This window comes from Myzus persicae, unplaced genomic scaffold, assembly GCF_001856785.1.
Source record: "Myzus persicae strain clone G006 unplaced genomic scaffold, MPER_G0061.0, whole genome shotgun sequence".
NCBI lineage: Eukaryota > Metazoa > Arthropoda > Insecta > Hemiptera > Aphididae > Myzus > Myzus persicae.
The window spans coordinates 60,315-79,781 of record NW_019102247.1 but is presented as its reverse complement, the minus strand read 5'-3'; the positions used below and the strand labels follow the sequence as shown (position 1 = coordinate 79,781).

Below are 19,467 nucleotides of genomic sequence, written 5' to 3'. Positions count from 1 at the left end.
ATATGAATAAACTAGCTGAATTGCCCGGCGTTGCCCGGAAAAAAATTGTGTTTGTTCAATTCCTTTTTTGTGTGATTCGCTGTAGAAGTAATGTCCCCTTAAGGGTAATCAAATTATGTTTTAATTTATAGCCATTCCGCCTGTCCATAGAACAATATGGAAGCGACACTCGATCAGTTGATTGGGGTCTAGTTTACCTATGATCTGAGGTCTGAACCTCCAAAAAACACGGAAACGTTTACCAATATGATGTTAGACCCAACGTGGTATTATGTAAACCTTTATTGCCACGTTGGCTGGGTACGCTGCGCGGGGTCGGCTTGTTAACCAATTAGTATTCATTATTCAGATTTCGTTTACTTTTGTAAATTTTCAAGGCCACAATCGCCCGATCCGACCAATTCACGGAGTGTCGTACCCTGGCCTGGCGTTGCCCCTGAGTCTCACTTGTGATTATGCGAGTGTTATATGTTCTGGTAGACGATCTACCTGAGGTAGACCACCCGCGAGGTGCGTACATAAAAACTTAGGGGAAAAAATTATCAATCAATACAAAATATCTTCTTTTTACTCTATTTGTAGTTTGTACAAATATTATTTTTTAAGCATGGTTTCAAATTGTTGAGCCAGCGGTGCATGTAAGAATGTGCTGGCCGCGTGGCACGGTAAATAATAAATATTACCACACGCTGGCGTCACATGCGCAACAAATACGTTGAAGTTCCCGATTATGGTGTCGCGCAGTCGACGTCACTTTGCACACAACACATATTGTGTTGTGCAAAACATACCATAAAACCGTATTCGATATTTTTATGTGATCATATACCTGGTTATTTCTGTCATGTGCTAATGAACGGATGTTCGTACATTGTTCAAACAATTTATAATACAGTGAAACTTTCATATAACGAACTTTCATTTAACGAAATTTTCTATTTAACGAATTATTTTTGAGAACCATGACCTTCGTTGTTAATTACACGTAAATTCATCTCCAAATAACGAATCTGATGTTTCTATACAACAAAATAATTATTCGATAAAAACTGGTTTTTGTAAATGTTGTCACTATCAAATTAAAAGTAAAAGTATTAGAGGAACCACTATTCCAAATTTCAAGTTAGTACTTTGAGTAGTTTTAGTGGAATTTGGATTTTATATAATATTATATAGATTCATTTCATCTTACGCTGTACTTTATTGTTATAGTAATATAAACGACATAAATAGGATAACAAAAGTAAAATCCAATATCAACTGTGTAGCTGTTTTGTCTGACGGAACTCACTTATAAGTATAATTCCATGCTTGAGACTGAACTGTAAAATTCCCATGTACAGAAACGCAGGAGGTACAATATTATGAAAGGTTTACTCTGCTCCCCGTCAAACTAAAAAATTGTTCTACAAGTTAAAAAATCAATACTCAATCAGTATAAATTAACTGTGGCTTATAACTGGTAGTAACTTTTCATTTTCACTTATATTAATTTTTCTATTTTTAATTAAAAATAAATTGTCGGTTTTTATACTGTTGCACAGTATCGATTTTACTGTTTTCTGATTTGAAACAAATCAGATTTTAAACGAGATTTTAGATGAGACATAACTTATTGGATTTGATTATAAAAATAACTTATAACTGAAAAGAACTTATCGGCTAAAATACGGTTTGAATAAAATAAGTGTCGAGTAAAATAAGGTTTTCCTAATATACTTGTCTACGTTATTATTTTTAAGCTGAATTATTTTTCGGCTGAAATATGTTCTTCCACTTTACGCACTCTCATAATATTCGATGAGCATATTAATAAGCCTGGTAATAGCATGTGTTAATGTTTACACCTGCACTTGGTAAACCTAATGACATCAAAAAACTACTATACTAATAATACAAGTATTTTAATAAGGTAGGTTGTGATCGTGAAAATCTACGTGGTCTGTGATATGATTCTTTCCAATGGAATTATTGCTTATTTTTCGTAAGGACACGATGTCCTTCAATACCATGTAAAGTTTGTAAGGAATTGGCTATATACGATGGTATAGTTTTAACAAAACCATGCTGATAATAATATTGTGTTGTGGAAATTACTTATCCTATATTTAAATCAAATATATTAAGTCGTCATCTGTCAGCAGGTACCAACTGACTAAGGTAAACGATTATTCCCGCCGTCTGCCCCTTACCTCTCTCGTAAAAGTTAAATGAATTGTTTAGAGAAAAAAAAATGATGACATTTAAAAGTGTCTTCTTTAAATATTGCGAATACACGTCTCTACACAAAGCGTAGTGTGTGTATGTTGTATATATTATGTAAGACCTACGATCTAAGTTGTAGGATGATGACGACGATCAACATAACGTGTTTATGAAAAATACGATACAGTACGGCTATAGTCGAGTACAACTAAAAATGAGGAAAAGTAACTAATAATTTGGAACTGTAATATTATTAAGTTGGGATAGATTTGTATGTAATCAAACATAGAATCATATGCATTTTTTTTTTAAATATGCAAAAATATGAAAATAAAACAATTCTATTCACATCACTCGTTATAGTGTGATTCAAATCGTGGACTATCTGACCACCGAGTACCGACACGGCTATGTATACTTGGACTATAGGATACAAAATATGGTAATGCATATAAATCCTTGCCCTAGTAATGAGTTTTTTCTCATTTTATTTTTTATGATTAAAGTAATAAATTATTACTTATAAATAATAACCTTCATCTATATCGTATAGCAGGTTCCTGGTGAGATGCATAATGGTACCAAGGAAAAAACTCATTTTATTATTTTTTAAAGATATAACTGTGTTTTAATATTATTATTTTGCTGCAGAACTAGTTTTGTTCAGCGTTACATAACGTTGTCTATGACGTGGATTTTTTGTGTCGCCAAAAATGTAAATGTTGTATACAAAACTGATTAAACAAAACACGAATTCAACCTTTAGACGCTTGTCTACTTCACACAGACGATTATATAACCGTATAATTACTATTTACAAACACATACAAATAAAATTGTACAGTAATAACTATTATATTGTAATAAAAACTTACCTATTAAGATTCCTCGTGGATGACGTAATGAAACTCCTTGAAAAAAAATGCAAAAAAGCTGGTTTCCCCGACCGGGATCGAACCCACAACTGGTATCGGAGCATTTCACCGGAACTGTCGGCGGAGTATTTCACCCGAACTTTAAACTCGGAGAGTTACGCCCGAATGTAAAGTTACGCCTTTTTTTTCACACCTTCTGCAGAGAAGTTTTAATATTCAACAACATGACATACGAACAACGATTCTGATTGCGAAGACGGTCTGTTAGCCTTTTTTAAGTAAGTGTCTATATTTTATAATATATAATGCTATTATCAATAGAAATGTATTTTACTATTAAAAATATTATAAGCTGAATTAATTTTTGCCGAAAACATTTACTATATTTATAATTTATTAATATTTAATTATTTTAATAGTGTATAATATATTTATATAATGTATTATTGTTAGTAGTTTTATAGTCAAGCCTACTTAATGACTCACCGTAGACCGGAATGAATATATATTATGTAGGTATAAGTAGTCAATACTCAATGCTATACAAGCATACAATAATTATTCTAAATTGTTTAAAAGTCTCGTGTAAAAAAATTAAAATATCATAGTACATCTAAAAGTTTTAAATACAGAAAATAATTTTAAAAAAAATAACTTTAAAACCGTTATTCTTCTTTTAAATATTTAATTTCACCCAAATTTTTAATTTAACATCTATACCAAAAAAAATGTGGTTGTATGCATTCAATTTTTTCCAATTTTTCGTGATTTTGATGAATTTTGTTAAAATGTTAACTTAAAAAGTTTATAAAAAATTGTGTAGTATGTGTATATTTTTAATATTTTTAAATACCTATGATAAAAACTTAAGAGGAACCCTGTGAAATACAAAATGCCAAATATCTATAAACCATGAATAGAAAATAGTATAATATCTGATGAACATTAATTTTAAAGTATATTTGGCTGATCGCTTTTGAATTATATCAAAAAAAGTTTAATCGTCTGACGAGTACCTAATCATTTTTTACTCGTGATTATCCATTCTTATTTTAAACTACATACTCCAAACTTCTTTTTTTAATTTTAATAATAAAAAATTATAAGTAACCTTGTATAAAATTTTTTTTTAACTGTATGGGCCTTAATTTTTTAATAAGTATAAAATCAATGCAGCTAATGAGATTTTTCCACATTTACATTTACACGAAGATTCTATAATAATAAATTAAATGCAAGAAAATAGGTTTATTTGGTTGTTATCAACTATTTATGACGTTTCGAGACTTTTTAAGGATTTACTGGGCATCCATTTCCGATAAAATATCTAAAGTAGTTACATACTACTTTTTAAATAAAAAAAATCGGGTATGAGGGTAACGCTCTGCTGTACATTAAGTGTCAAGAGCAGTGGTTCTCAACCTTTTTTGGTGCACAGCACACTATTATAATATATCACAAGTTTTTGAGGCACTCTCGCGTACTTGATAACCATAACAACTTCGGCAATTTTGCCGCTCACTTACATATGTATGACATTTTTCGCGGCACACCGGTTGAGAACGACTGGTCTAGGGGATAGAGAATCACTTGGAGATTATATTGTTTCCTGAAGTAATCTGCTGGAGAAAAAAAGGTTGGAAATCATAGGCTTAAGGGAAACTATGCAACCTGTGAGCCGAGCCAAGTTATTTCACTGAAGTAACGTCGAGAGAGCTCACACTGTTTGATACTTTAAATTATAAAAATACCTAATAAAATAGTAAAAATTATAATATTCATAGAAAGTGATACCTTTTGAGTGTAAAACATTCAAAGGGATAAAAATGTAAAAGGCAATCATGGTAATTTATAAAACATTGAATAAAATATCATGCATTATTATTATTATTATTTTGGGTTGGTGGGGTTGAGGATTTTGAGAGTCGTGTTTGCATCGTATACCTATTGCAAGATATAAAATGTATGTTAAATTAAAATTTGTATCAATATTATATACATATTGTATACGTTTCCTCTTTGAACTAAATTTTACTCCTACCAAATTACAAGATTCTGTTTTAAATACTAAAATAACTACAATATGTAAAACTATAATATTTCTAATACTTTTGTTTCAATACTATAGTTTTCATTCCAGTTCAAGTTCGAATTCACTAAACTACACATCATAAAAGTCTTGTGCTACAACACAATTAAACAACATGGAAACAAGCATAGCTGAATCGTTTAGGGATAGGACCGTTTTTGTCACTGGAAGTACAGGGTTTTTGGGGAAAATACTCACTGAAAAATTACTCAGGTCTTGCTCATTGAAAAACATTGCACTGCTTGTTAGGAGTAAGAAAGGACTCAATTCAAGTCAAAGGATAACAGATATCTGCAATCAATCTGTAAGTTAATTTTTTTTTTTGGCAGTTATATTATTAAACATTATGTGCAATGAATATAATTGATTTTATTTTATTAAATTGTGTATATTAATCACGAAGAAAATAATTCGTTTAATGTCATTATTAATTAGTCATTACCAGGGTTCGGGGCTTATAGCATTTGCTTATTTTTATGATTTAGCATAAAATCTAATAGAGTGCTTTGGATGTGTATGTCATGCTTAATTATGTTCATTTATGAAATTTTTTGAAAGTGTCTTTTTTGCTTTTTTAAAAGATTTTTCAAAAAAATGTTCCAGTTTTTCTGATTATTTTTGCTTTTATGCATATTTATGTTTAACTATGATTTATGATGACACGCGCCGTTGACAAAAACCTAGAAATGGTATTGAATTTCTGGTTTTTCGCGTTAAAGCTAGAACTAAAAGTAATTTTTCACCTAGAGGTATACATATTTAAGAGTAATTAACACCGGAACTCATATTATATCTACTGATCAATTAATCAATTTTTTTTCGATTTATCGATTTTTAGAAATTTTTTCAGAAAATCTAAAAAGTATAACAAAGAAGTTGAAATATTTTCAAAAATTCAAAAAGGCTAAACGTTTTTGGTTTTTTTAAGGTTAATTTATTTTATGTTTCTCAATTTAGCTGTTAAACCATAATATAGAAGAAAATAGCGAGAAGTACTTAAGTGCTTTTTCAGCGCTTATTTTGCTTTATAATCATTACCTATCGTAAAACTACATTAATAACTATAGTTTTAGATAACAAAATACACATCAATTCTTATTATTTGATACTCTAATTTTGGGTCGTATGAACAATCATTAAACATCTAACGAATCAAAATAGAGCTAATGGTCCCTTCAACATGATTTAGTGACACGTATTTGGTCCATTCAATTTTATTGAATCATTGAATTAACACAAATCTGGCTTGCATAAACAATATTAGTTATAACTAAATATTTAATGTTTTAAGCAAGCTATTAGCTAATATACCTTTAAACATTATTAAGTGGCGTTAATTGTTCCATTAATTTTTTTGCAACTCTTCATAAGAATCAAACTAAATTTAACGACCACTGATATAAATTATTAAAGTACTAAAAAACATGCAATGCAATACATCAACATAACGAAACTATGGTATTAATAGTTATCTATTAGGCACTATAATGTATTTTAAAATGTTATATCAATTTTTTTTATGTCGTGTTCGTTTTTAATACAGCTATTACCTATATATTGAAAATTAAGTACTCATAAAAGTACATATTAAAAAGTGTATACATATTTACTTATATTATTATGTAATAATCATCAAGAACATTAATTTAGTAATAATAATTTTTTTTTATTATTCTTAACTTTAATACTATAATTTTACTCTATACTTTTATATAATGTACGACATTTCAGCATATCTCAATTAAACCAAAAATCATATTTTACCAATAACTGTTTTAGGTATTATACATTTTCATACATGGAATAATTTTTAATCTTTTTGATTTATTGTATGTATGTATTTGACGATCCATTTCGTATATATTATGACAATAAAATAACTGACTGAATATTACATTATATTCAAATTTTTAAAGTTTAGTAAAAATATAGTACAGTGACATTCAGTCAGACAGTACATCAGTTACATTCACATAATATGATAACATAAATAATATTAACATTTTAAACTAAAATAGTTATCAACGTCATTGTTATTTGTTCAGCTCATAATTTAGGAGATTATAATGTTCTTTTTCAAAACAAAAATTAAATTGTTTGTTCATTTTATCTGAGATAATTTTTTCTCTCCTAAAATTGTATCATATTCCTGCCAATTGGCTACAGGTGCCCCTCTGATTAAAACCTGCTTTGTTTGCTATTAAGACTGACGGTATATGTCTCGTCCGTTTAATATCTTCTTTTTGTAATTAATAAATTACCATTTTCCAATTTTTTTTTAAAAGTCATGGGAATTTTTACTTTTGACCTTTTAAAGTACCAACTAAATACAATCCCACGAAAGTTCAAGATTGAAGAGATTTTATTTTAACTACTCTAAAAGATGATGACTGACAACAATAAATAGTCATCGATTTAAATTAGCAATATTTGATTTTGGAAGTATATCGTTCTTCTAAACGTAAATTTGCTATGTTTCAAACGTGGGTCAGAGAGAGAAAACAAATAGTATACTGGCATCCTCTTAAGTAGGTACTTAAAATTTGAGTTAATAGTATACTGTATAACGAACCCGTAGAAGTAGCTCAGCTGTATATTCGATTTTGAGTAGGTACACACCATAATTGAGTACATAAATGTAATTGATGTGTTAAATTGTACTTCAGTGGATATATCATTGTATACGAAATATGATTTTGAGAAGAAACTGAGTATCAGCCTCTATTTCTAAAGATATTTTGCGATGTACCTACTCTCTTTAAAATAAGATCATTACCTGGCGGTGATCAAGTTTTCGCCAGGCGGCGGGCAGACGCATTGTTAGACACTTCTCCTACCAAGTCAACAAGCAAGAGTAGTGCTTTGGAACAATAATTATCACACGCGCACAACTCGGCCGCCGAGTAATGATCTTATTTTGAACAGAGAATAGGTATAATTACATTTATATTATTATTTCACTAATTTAAAATAGTCATAAGACAATTCCATTGCAAAGTACTGTAGAATGTTGTGATTTGATAAAATAATAGCTTAAAATAATTATTAGTCTAAATATTATGGAAAATTATTTGTGTATAGAGAATAATTAATAACAAATAACAATAGAAATTATTATTTTGAAACTATACATTTAACAAAATATTATTTTTTAATTTATCATGACTCTTTTGTAGTAAAAGTAAATGTATTGTTGTCATCTATCCGCAACATTAGTTTATATGTGTTTTTAAGATGTTTGACCGCCTTCGAATCGAAAAGCCAGACTTCATGACTAAGATAAAAACGATTGATGGCGATTTAGAACAACCCTTACTAGGTTTATCATCAAAAGATCGTGATTGGTTGATGGAAAATGTGAATTTTGTTTTTCACTGTGCTGCAACCATCAAATTTAATGAACCTCTTCCAATAGCAACGAGAATAAACATTCAAGGAACAGAAAATCTATTAGAACTTGCAACAAACATGAATAATCTTAAGGTAATACAAAATATCATTGAATAATAAATTATAATAACATCTTTAAAACTTTTTTTTAAAATAACAATTAATAAATAAAAAACTATATATTTTCATAATAAAGATTATAATATACAGTGTAATTATTTTACATTGGACATAAGTTTTATAAAAAGTAAATAAAACTTTTTTTAAATTATAATTTTGGTAAAATTAAGATACAATTATTTCAAAGTACAAAATAATTAAATTAAGTTAATTTTAGGGTTAATAGGATTGATGGGTAAACTAAATAAGGGAAATTGTATAAAATATTAAAATTAAATTGTTATGTAATTTCTTAGAAATCTTAGAAAATGTTGAAAATAGTAGGTTCATAAATGATATAATGAGTTTTATAATATAATATGAATAATTATTAAATATCACACTGTAATTTGCAATGCAATCATCAGTGCAATACAGAATGTTTAATAGTGTAAATTATTTTCAGGGTTTTGTTCATGTATCAACCGCTTATTCGCATTGTCCAAGAAGTGAAATCAACGAACAATTCTATCCCGTTTCAATATCAGCAAAAGAATTAAAACATTTAATTAAACGAGATGAAAACATACACGAGTAAATATTTATTTTTCTCTTCTTTCTATTACAATTTTTCCAAGTTTTTTAATTTGCATATTCTATGAAAATATAGCGTTTCAGTAGATTGGCCTAATACATACACTTTCACTAAAGTACTAATAGAAAATGTAATATCAACAAATGAAAATCAATTTCCAATCTCAATATTTCGTCCTTCGATTAGTAAGCCTTTCAAATATACTTATAGGAGGTAGTACTTATGGAAAAACAGGTTCAAATAAATTATTTCTGACTATAATATTACAATATTTTATAGACATCAATAAGTATTTTAAGTTAGCCTTGTGTATTTGTATTTTACATTTTTCGCCCGAAATGTGTAATCGAAGATATTAAACAAAGATATTGTACTATTGTAGTAGGGTGCACAAAATCTGAACCAGAACCAGGTTGGTTGGATAATAATATGAATGGAGTATCTGGTGTGATTGCTCCTTTAATCGTCGGATTTTTAAGAACAGTTCAACTGTCCAAGGATAAAACAACTGATATTGTCCCAGTTGACTACGCTAGCAATGCACTAATTTGTGTTATGTGGGATACGGTAAATAGGTATAGTCTTAAAGATATTATTAATTACATGTTACAAGTACATTTGCTGTGTAATCATTTGTGTTTTATTCTATTCGTCAATAGATATCGAGATGGTAACAAAAGGAATAAGGTACCAAAAATTTATAATTTCGTGTCTAGTGTTGAAAGCTCAATAAATTGGGACAAGTTCTTACAATACACGTTTGAAACATACCGCCAGGTGCCTCCGTTGGAATCAATTTGGTATATGTTTTGTATATTTTCTGCCAATCGATGGGTCGTTAGAATTTCGAGATTTATTTTACATCGAATACCTGGCGCACTTGTCGATCTGTCATTCATTATTCGTGGGAAAAATCCAAAGTAAATACTAAATAGTTGTGTAGATACTTACCTTATTAATTATTATATAATATCTCACATTTAGTCTTTAATGTGTAGTTGTTAATACTAGTATTTAAGTTAAATTAGCATAAAAAAATTACTCATTCATTTTTAATACAATAATTATGTGATATTTAACTGGTCACTTTTATTATATTCAGGGTTCTGACGATATAATAATTTTAGTCAGATTTATTACCTATAGGTTTTTGTATTTAAACCATTTTCATCATCTACAATTTTATAATATTTAAAACTATACCCGATCACTGAAAATGTTAATATATGTAAGTAAAATCTTAACTACGATTTTATGTGTTAATTCAGAATGCTGAAAATGTACAAAAAAATAGAGAATATGACTGATTTACTTAAAGAGTTTACAACCAGAGAATGGAAATTCGACAACAGCAATACTCGAGAATTATGGTCGTTACTAAGTCAAGAGGATCGCAAGACATTTTGGTTCGGATTCGAAGAATTCGATTGGAAATCATATATGCAATGTACGGTTCACGCTATCAGGAAACACGTTTTGCACGAAGACTTAAGTAACATGACTAGAGCATTGTCAAAAAATCGAAAGTATGCAGGATTTTGAATTTCGGATTTTACATTACAATAATACGCTTATTACAATTATTGCTTACAGGTTATTTTGGCTGCATCTGTTCTGCATTTTCCTTCTTATATGCAGCGTATTTCAAGTATATTTTATGGTTATGACATAACCCGTACAGATATATTATTATTATTATTTTTTATTTTTAGAACTTCTAGTAGAAACTGTAACAGTTTAAAAATTAAAACATAAAATTAATAAAATTAATACTATAAAAAGCGAAGGTTTAAGTTACTGTAGAAATCCATACAGACTTATTTGATTTAATAACAAATTATAATAATTTGTTTTTATTTAAAACTCGCTGTTTTAAAAAATGTCACTATTTGTTAATTGAAAATTGTGTTATATTTATAGATTAGTGTCGCTCTTTAATAAACTGGGATTTAACTTTTAAAATTATTTTGATCTATTTGATATATTATGTAAGTAATTACATAGGTAGTTTATTTTTTTTTTTATATTTATATATTTTTTTTTTTAAAGTGTTTTTAGAGCATTTTTTTGTTGGGTGTTTGGGAATTTGTAGCTTTTTTAGCTACTTACTCAAAATAACAAAATATACTATTTGATATTTATAAAAATGGTTAACGGCTCATGAAGCAAAAAAAAAGAAAATATTTTTACCTAATTGTTAAATACAACCATCGAGGCCAGCATAATATTATTTTCTATTGCACCGGTCACGGGACGTTAAGTTATAGAATATTATGTTTTTTCAAGAGAATTCCGTTAACGGTGCTGCCTTTTTGATATGATAGATTGTGTAAAAGCGATTACAATTATTCGAGATATTTAGCCTTGGGAGATGTCTGACGATTAGTGTAGGGTCAACAAAGGAATAATGAAAGACCATAATGAAAAATCGTAATTTACTATCATATTGGCATAGTTTGTAATATAATTTTTAAATATTTATTGTAGTATTATTTTAAAAGTAAAAAAAAAAAACATTTACACATCTAAAGAACAGGTAATATTATATTTGATTTATTACAGTACTATACTGCAAAAACTGGTATCGGTTAATGCTATTTTATTTCTTCCCAGCGTTTACATGACGTAGGACCTTCGCTGCCTCGACCATTTCCCCTCACATGGTTAATGCTGTGTATAAACCGTAAATATGGGTAATAATTGTTTAGATTTGGAACGTCACGTTTAAAAATTATATCCAGAAAAGATCAATGCCCTTTGCTGGATTAATAAATAGTCGGACGGGTTTATTCCGCCATATTATTATACGCAATCAGGGTCGGCGTTACATAATATTTGTGACGACTTCAATTTATGCACAAATACATTCTAAAAAAATTTGTTTACAAAGCTTAAACCATCAAGTTTTTGTTTCTACAATCACATACCTACTACATTTATTTTGATTTTAAATGGGTTACCCGGGTATGTGTATCATACTAGATGGCGGCGCCGCGGAAGCAATGCAACAGCAGCAGTAGTTCCCGCAAAACCGGAAAAAAAAAGAAGAAAAAAGTTTCATACCATCTCAGAACAACAATACTATTTCAATGTTACAAATTATAAGTTTATAACAAATACGTATTAATACCTACGTATATTTGAGTTTTTCGTTGACAATTCAGTTGACAGTTGAGCCGCACTTAAAGGGTTATTTGCTATTGCAAGACTAATGTCTTTTTCTTTAACATGATTACCACAGTGATTTTTTGATACATGTTCTCGACGGTATTTAGTTAATATTATTTTAAATAAATATATATATATATATATATATTAATAGAATTATGAATATAAATTTTATTTAAAAGGACACATGGATTACCTATAGGTACCTATAAAATTATTAAAATTATTATCTATTTGAATTTACGTTTTAACTATAATTCAATAAATCTGAAAATGCATTATCTGTTCTCATATTTTGAAATGACTCAATGACGCTATTAATAATAATTTTGGCCTTTCCTATAATATATCCGGTTTTGATTGCAATATTGTAGGTACCTACTGAGTATGTCCATGCGACTATATCTGTTAAAAAATCTCTTAAGACAATTACTAAAATTATAAATTGGTATTATGTAATTTCTGATTGTTAGGGTGTATATTATGTCATTGTATGCACGATTTTTTTAACGATTATGGATCGATGAAATGGGACTTTGAAAAACAAAAACAGTTTCTTTATTTTTTTAAGAAGCAATTTTTTCATAACAATTTCAAAATGTATGAACACTCAGTTGTACCTATAGCAAAATTAACCTAATTTTATTAAATGGTAGTAACGATATTTTTTTATTGATTCCGCTAAATCTTTTTTTTTTTTTTGAACATTTTGATAGTCAAATTATCAATTTTGGTTCACTAGCTTATGAATTATGGTACTCTAAAGTTCAGTAAATGCATTAATACTTTGAATTGAATAATTGTTAAAAATTTAATTTACAAGAGCTAAATAATTTTTTTTTCAACTATCTCTTTTTACACTGAAATTGGTATTATAAAGAGCCCCTTCTAAAAAAAAAAAATGTTAGTATAAATGCCTACAAAATTGTTGGCAAACATAATTCATTATTTTTTATTAACATAAAACCATCGAAATAAGTATTGTTATTGTAATTTATTATTACTATCGTAATTCATTTATTACTTTACATTTTCTTCATCACATTTATCTTTCCAAAAATTTGTATTCTTTAATATGTGGCTAAGGTAGAAACGATATATTGGTATTAGATTATTATTAGGTACCTCGTATCTACGTATAATAATACTGAAAATCAGTAATTAACTCAGCTTAGAGGTATGCACGCCTAATTTAGGTGTCAACTTATACATATTGATATTGATTATTGACTATTTATCTAAATATTTCGCAAATTTTAAATCATGACTATAGATGATTAAATAATTCTTGTTATCTAACTCCGGATAACTTCCAGATAGATTAGAAATTACCAAGTTATGTTTGGCATAGGTACATTAAAAAACCAAAAATATAAATCATTTAAAATTAACAGTTTTCAAGAGTTAGGGGTACAAGACATTGAGCTATAAAAACGAAATCACTGCTTGCCTTAAAAATTATTTACTTTTATATCAATTGCTTAGCTAGTCATGGATATTTTCATTTTATCTATTTTACAAATGCTTAATCCAACCATTAGAAATAAATTTAAGACTTTATCTTCTTTTTTTACTTCAGTCAAAGATGTATTTAGTGTATAATATAAATAATGTATTAATAATTAAAACAATATTACATTCTTTATGGGCACTTACACTTAAAAAAAAATACATCAATACATGTGCTATACAGTTTTACTGTAGAGCAAAAGATATTATTACATTAAACACACGGGGCTTAGGTATAATAGTAGCATGTTAATAACACATCAAAAGATATATAATATTACCACAGAATGACATAGTACCTTAACAATAAAAGATAATAAGCGTTATGAATTATAATACGCCATCCAAATATCGAGGAATATGTACTGATTCTATTGATAATAATACATTAAATAGCTTAACATCAAAAGAAACTCAATATTATTTAATACATATTCATTAAATCGGTTAAAAAAATTGGTACACACATAATATTATAATGAAATGTACAACCTTCCTGGGTTTTTTTTGTTAAATAACTATTAAAATACACATACATAGATTTGAATTATTGAGATGTTCATACAGCTAAAAGCTACTTATGAAAGTTTTCAATTCTCACAGTACTATCAAGAGCAAATGGTTAACTTAGAATAGTTTTAGCAATAATTAAAACTGTTAACTAAAATGTTTACTACTATCGTTAACCAACTTGTGTAACATTTTGGTACTACTAGTACCTGTGATAATACATTTTCATTTTGGCAATGTATTAACTTTGTACCATATAGAATCAGTTTGCAAACCATTTGCTTTCGCTACCTCTACGAAAACATATACATTGAAAATGGTAAAAATGTATTAAGTAATATTAACCAGAAAAAATGTTTCCTTATATTAGATGTTGTATAAGTTAGGTTGTACTTCACTTAACACATAATAAGTATATATATTTTTATAAAATAAATAATTAATTACACATTGTTTAGTGTAATCATAGATAACATTAAAGATAACAAAATTAAATTGTTTTGAAGAAATCACAGGCCGCTGATCAGTACAGAATTTAAATTTAATTTATACTCTTAAACACAGTACATACACGGTAAATAATTAAACACAATAATATATTAAACTATAGAAAACAAACATTATTTAAACAGCCTCAAATATTTGTAGAGCTTATTATTTTATACTTATAGTATACGCTCAGATTCATTTGAATAGCATTTAACGCGTGAAAATATAAACGGTGGAAAACGATTATTAGTTAAATCGTACTTGGTAACCTTTACTTTGTTAACTCGGCTTTGATAAACTATTTCATAATCAATACATTGCAATTTCCAGTTGTGTTTGGATTTGTATTTTGAAATTTCTAAAACCTAGATAAAGAAAAAAATTTATTAATATTATCAGAAGAAAGAAAGTAAGAATTTTATTTATTTTAAAAAATTAATACCATACCATGTTATAAGTAGTCTTCCTTTCAGTGTTGTCTTCCCAGTTATATTTTCTGTTAAATTCTCGGTCACGTTCCTTATCTTGACTGTCGAGAGTCAAAAATAATTGTGTACCACACAATCTATAGTGTCCAGGGGACACATTGAAAGGTGCCTTCTCTCTTGTCTTTAACTTTCGTACTATTTTATATGGAGGATTGTAAGATAGCACCATCAAAACACGACCATCGGAAAAAAACCTAATACAAAACACAAAATATCACACAATTTGTAAAATTATGTGTTGAAAAACTTGATTCATGATATTTTAATAAAAAACAAATAAATTCAGATATTGGGCAAATCACTTTTTAATACGGATTAATAATTAGTGGGCCAATCATATATTCCTTTAAATAGTCTGACTAGTGACCAAGATTTATAAATGCTTTAATTAAAATTACTATTTTTAAATCTTTAAGTTTTTTTAGTTGTCATACATAAAAAAAATCAAAAACTAACAAGATTTGATAAATTTAGTATTGTAACATCATATTAAATCACAATTATGATTGAAATGTTTAAATAGTATTACTAAAATTCTGAATTCAAGTTAGTTACTAAATATTGTCTGGAAATGTATTAATTCACACTTAGGACAAATAAAATGAGTGTAATTGATAGTATTTTAGTTATTCTAATTAGTATGAAGTTTTTATATTTAAAATTTTTATTGTGCCATTTATTTTTATGTAAATAAAGAAACTTAATCACTTTATCATTATCACCTTAAGTATCTGTAATAAACAACTTGAAAAGAAGGTCCATTAGTGTTGTCTCTGAAAGATTCTTCACCTCTTCGTACATAAGTTATCTTACATATATAACAACCAATGGTAAGTACATTAGGTCGTTCTATGAACATTTGTCGCCAATTTCCGTCATAAGGGACTAAGTCGTTGACATTTGAAGGCCAAAATCTAAAAAAAAAAAATACTTATACCCAATTACGCAAATAAAAATAAACACACATACAAATTTCATGTATATTTATATAATAAATTAAAACTGAAATATTTTCTTATTCAATTTAATAAATTATAAAAAATAAATAAAAATAACTGGATACTTCACACAATGAATTTCACAAATTTGCAAAGTATAAAAAATAAAAAATAATTTTTATCAAGATAAACTGTTAAAGTCAATATTGGAATAAAAATAAAAATGTATTTTCTTAAATTTAATGAAGGTAATTGAACTAAGCCATAGAATTTTACAATTCATTAAAATATCTTTGCACAATTTCAACTACAATTAGATAAGTTAGTTTTGTTTTTGAGAATGTCATATTATTAAACTCAACAATTTAGAATAACTCAAAATAATTAAACTTAATACAGTAAATATCAAGAAATTAAAGTATAATAATATTAATGTTTTAACAGTTTAAGGTACTTGTTTGTTATTATCACCCCTTCACCAAGCAGTATAGAATTTATCAACCTGCCTTCAGGCGACCTTACATCAGTAATCGATCTGCAGTCTTTACATAATCTTATTTAAAATATTGATATTTCAATAATATTTTTCTTTTTGGTTAGTTCAGTACACTAGTAAGTGATCTAATTATGGAAAAAAGTAATTTCTACTTACATATTTGAAATTCTATTTTTATCATGTTAGTATGTTGTAGACTTGTTGTTAGGTAATTATAGGTATGTTTAGTTTAAAGTTTGGTCCCTAACTTATCTTACAAATGTTATTAGTCTATTATAAAAAAAAATGTTAAAAATTTATTTTAATGATTTATTTCTGTAACATATAGTATTGGCATTCAACTATTACTACAAAACTACACTCTTAAACAAATATAATGTGTTAAAATATTAAGGATCTCAATAAAATGGTTCTATTTTTTTACACGCACCACCTAATTTTAAGATAACAATTTAATTATTAAATATTCTTCTATTGACTGTAAATTATTTATTATTGTTATTTATTTTTAAATGAAAACTTTGTAACAATATTTCATTATAAAAAATATTGTAGTACTACGAATGGGCACCTCATTGACGGGGCAATAATATGCAAGTATCGTTTTTAAAAAATAATTTAAATGCTTATTAAATTAATTTACTTGGAGCATGCTCGACGCCATAATTCGGGATCTCTGGCACACAAGTACCAACCACGACAAACAGCTGCACACTGTTCTAACATCCGTAGATCAAGATCATAAGATACAACCCACCTAAATATGTATATAACAAGCTCAGGAGGAAGAGCTGAAAAATGAGTGGTCTAGAACAAAAATAAAATAACAATAAGCAATCAAATATTTTAAGAGTTGGATATTGTTATACCAGTTGTGCACGTGCTGGAAGGCATATTATAGGTCCCATTATTCTCTGAAATCTCAAGAAAAGGTCTTCTTTGTTATCATATTCATCTTCGCTTGAATCATTGGATATATTATTTTCATCTGGTAAAAAGTAAACATGTTAAGTCCATTCCACAAATATTTAAGTTACACTTCTCACCAGTTGTATCCATAGAGCGTGAAACAAATTCTTCATCTGCAATTTTTTTCTCAACATCAGGGTCTAACTTCAGCGCTTGCTTGTAGCAACGCGTAGCCTCATAGTGGGAACCCTCACGTTCATAGTCAACTCCCTTGCGGAACAACACTTTAGCGTCGTCCTGCAAAATAATTAATAAACAACATTGCAGAATAATATGGGGGAGGGGGGTCGTGAGAGCGACGGTAAACACTACAGTACCTCTCCCAAAATGAGACAATATTTTTGTAAGTATATAAGCCAGCGGGTACCTCGGAAGACGTCGTCGGCGTCGTGTCCATGGTAGTGTGGCGTTTAACTTTTGATGAGGTTGTATTTCTTGTTCAATGACTTGAAGAAGTTTTGACTGCGGTGGCTCACATAAAAGTCAATGAAAATTGTGAGCATCAGTAGTAGCAAAAGAATGATCACCCTGGCAAGTATACGATCTTGGTATAACATGTAAAGGATAAGCATCGCCGCGAGTGCAGCAAGCTACCCAGTAATCAGTAGAACGTAGTATCGTAGTGCGAACTCGCCGACCGCGAACGGGGAACGGCTTAGAGAAAAACAATAATATAAACGACGATGATAACGCGGACGAGATGATAATACTCGTATTATTATTATTTATAGTAGTTGTTGTCCTAGAGCGTTTGGTCGGTGGTTAGGCATGCGGTTGCCAAAAAAAAACGAAAACTGTCGTAAGACGACGTGTGTTCTTTTTTATATTAATTAAAATAATTATAAATATTGCATAGGCACTATTATATTTTTAGTTTATTTGATGTTGTTGCGACGCTGCAGCAGCTGTGACCTGTGAGGCAGCTCTCCAATTTCTTTCTTTTTTTTTGGTTTTGGTTCGATATTCGATTTCGGTCTTTTAATTAGGTCGTCCGTCAGTCAGCTGCTCAGCTCTGCTGATTGTGATCCGTGGAAGCACAGCTGTTACAGCCGAGTCCTGATGACCGAGCGGCTATCACGACGAGAGCTTCCCAGGGTAGACCTCCTTATCACGCGCGCAGCGCTTCTAGCGGTTTGTTCCGCAAGTTTCTATCCGTTTGCCACATAGAGTACCATTACGGCATCCGTGATAATCCTAGTGATAAATGATAATTAACTCGCGGTTTTTAGTCATTTGTAATTTGAAGACGATTGTCGTTGACTTTACTTTAAGTTCAATACTGAAAGTGAACGTTTTAAGAAGCATTAATAAGACATGGACACTGTCGTTAAGTGGTTATATTATAATACAATTGATTTTATTTACATAACTCAATTCCGAATTTCAAAATTATGCGTGGAAGCACATATTTTAATATTTACGTACAAATTTATTTTAAATAATATTTATAATTTATAAATTATAGTAAAACTACTGTTAGTATAGTATTGGAATGTAAATGGAGGTTCTTATTATACAATGTGCACTGTGCAATGAGAAACTTTTTATGTAGTGCACAAGAATAAATGATTAAAATACCGTTAAAACACTTAAAACCAATTATTATTATTAGCTATGATTTGTACCTATATAGGTACATATTACACA

General features: G+C 28.5%; 2 protein-coding genes across 2 annotated transcripts; one reads left to right on the top strand and one right to left on the bottom strand.

Moving 5' to 3' along the window:
* The first annotated feature begins 3,137 nt into the window (after window positions 1–3,137).
* Window positions 3,138–10,969, top strand: LOC111031642 (fatty acyl-CoA reductase wat-like). The gene is made up of 9 exons (XM_022311672.1): window positions 3,138–3,358; window positions 5,209–5,473; window positions 8,404–8,652; window positions 9,125–9,252; window positions 9,329–9,438; window positions 9,636–9,828; window positions 9,913–10,173; window positions 10,522–10,779; window positions 10,847–10,969. The coding sequence occupies exons 2-9, from the start codon at window positions 5,285–5,287 to the stop codon at window positions 10,923–10,925; spliced, it is 1,467 nt and encodes a 488-aa protein (XP_022167364.1). The 5' UTR covers window positions 3,138–3,358; window positions 5,209–5,284; the 3' UTR covers window positions 10,926–10,969.
* A 3,233-nt stretch (window positions 10,970–14,202) lies between these two features.
* LOC111031649 (F-box only protein 9) lies at window positions 14,203–18,767 on the bottom strand. The gene is made up of 7 exons (XM_022311682.1): window positions 18,188–18,767; window positions 17,898–18,057; window positions 17,721–17,839; window positions 17,495–17,658; window positions 16,140–16,331; window positions 15,377–15,611; window positions 14,203–15,294 (listed from the first exon to the last, which is right to left on the bottom strand). Exons 1-7 carry the CDS (start codon window positions 18,215–18,217, stop codon window positions 15,106–15,108), a joined length of 1,089 nt encoding a protein of 362 aa, XP_022167374.1. The 5' UTR covers window positions 18,218–18,767; the 3' UTR covers window positions 14,203–15,105.
* Window positions 18,768–19,467: the final 700 nt, after the last annotated feature.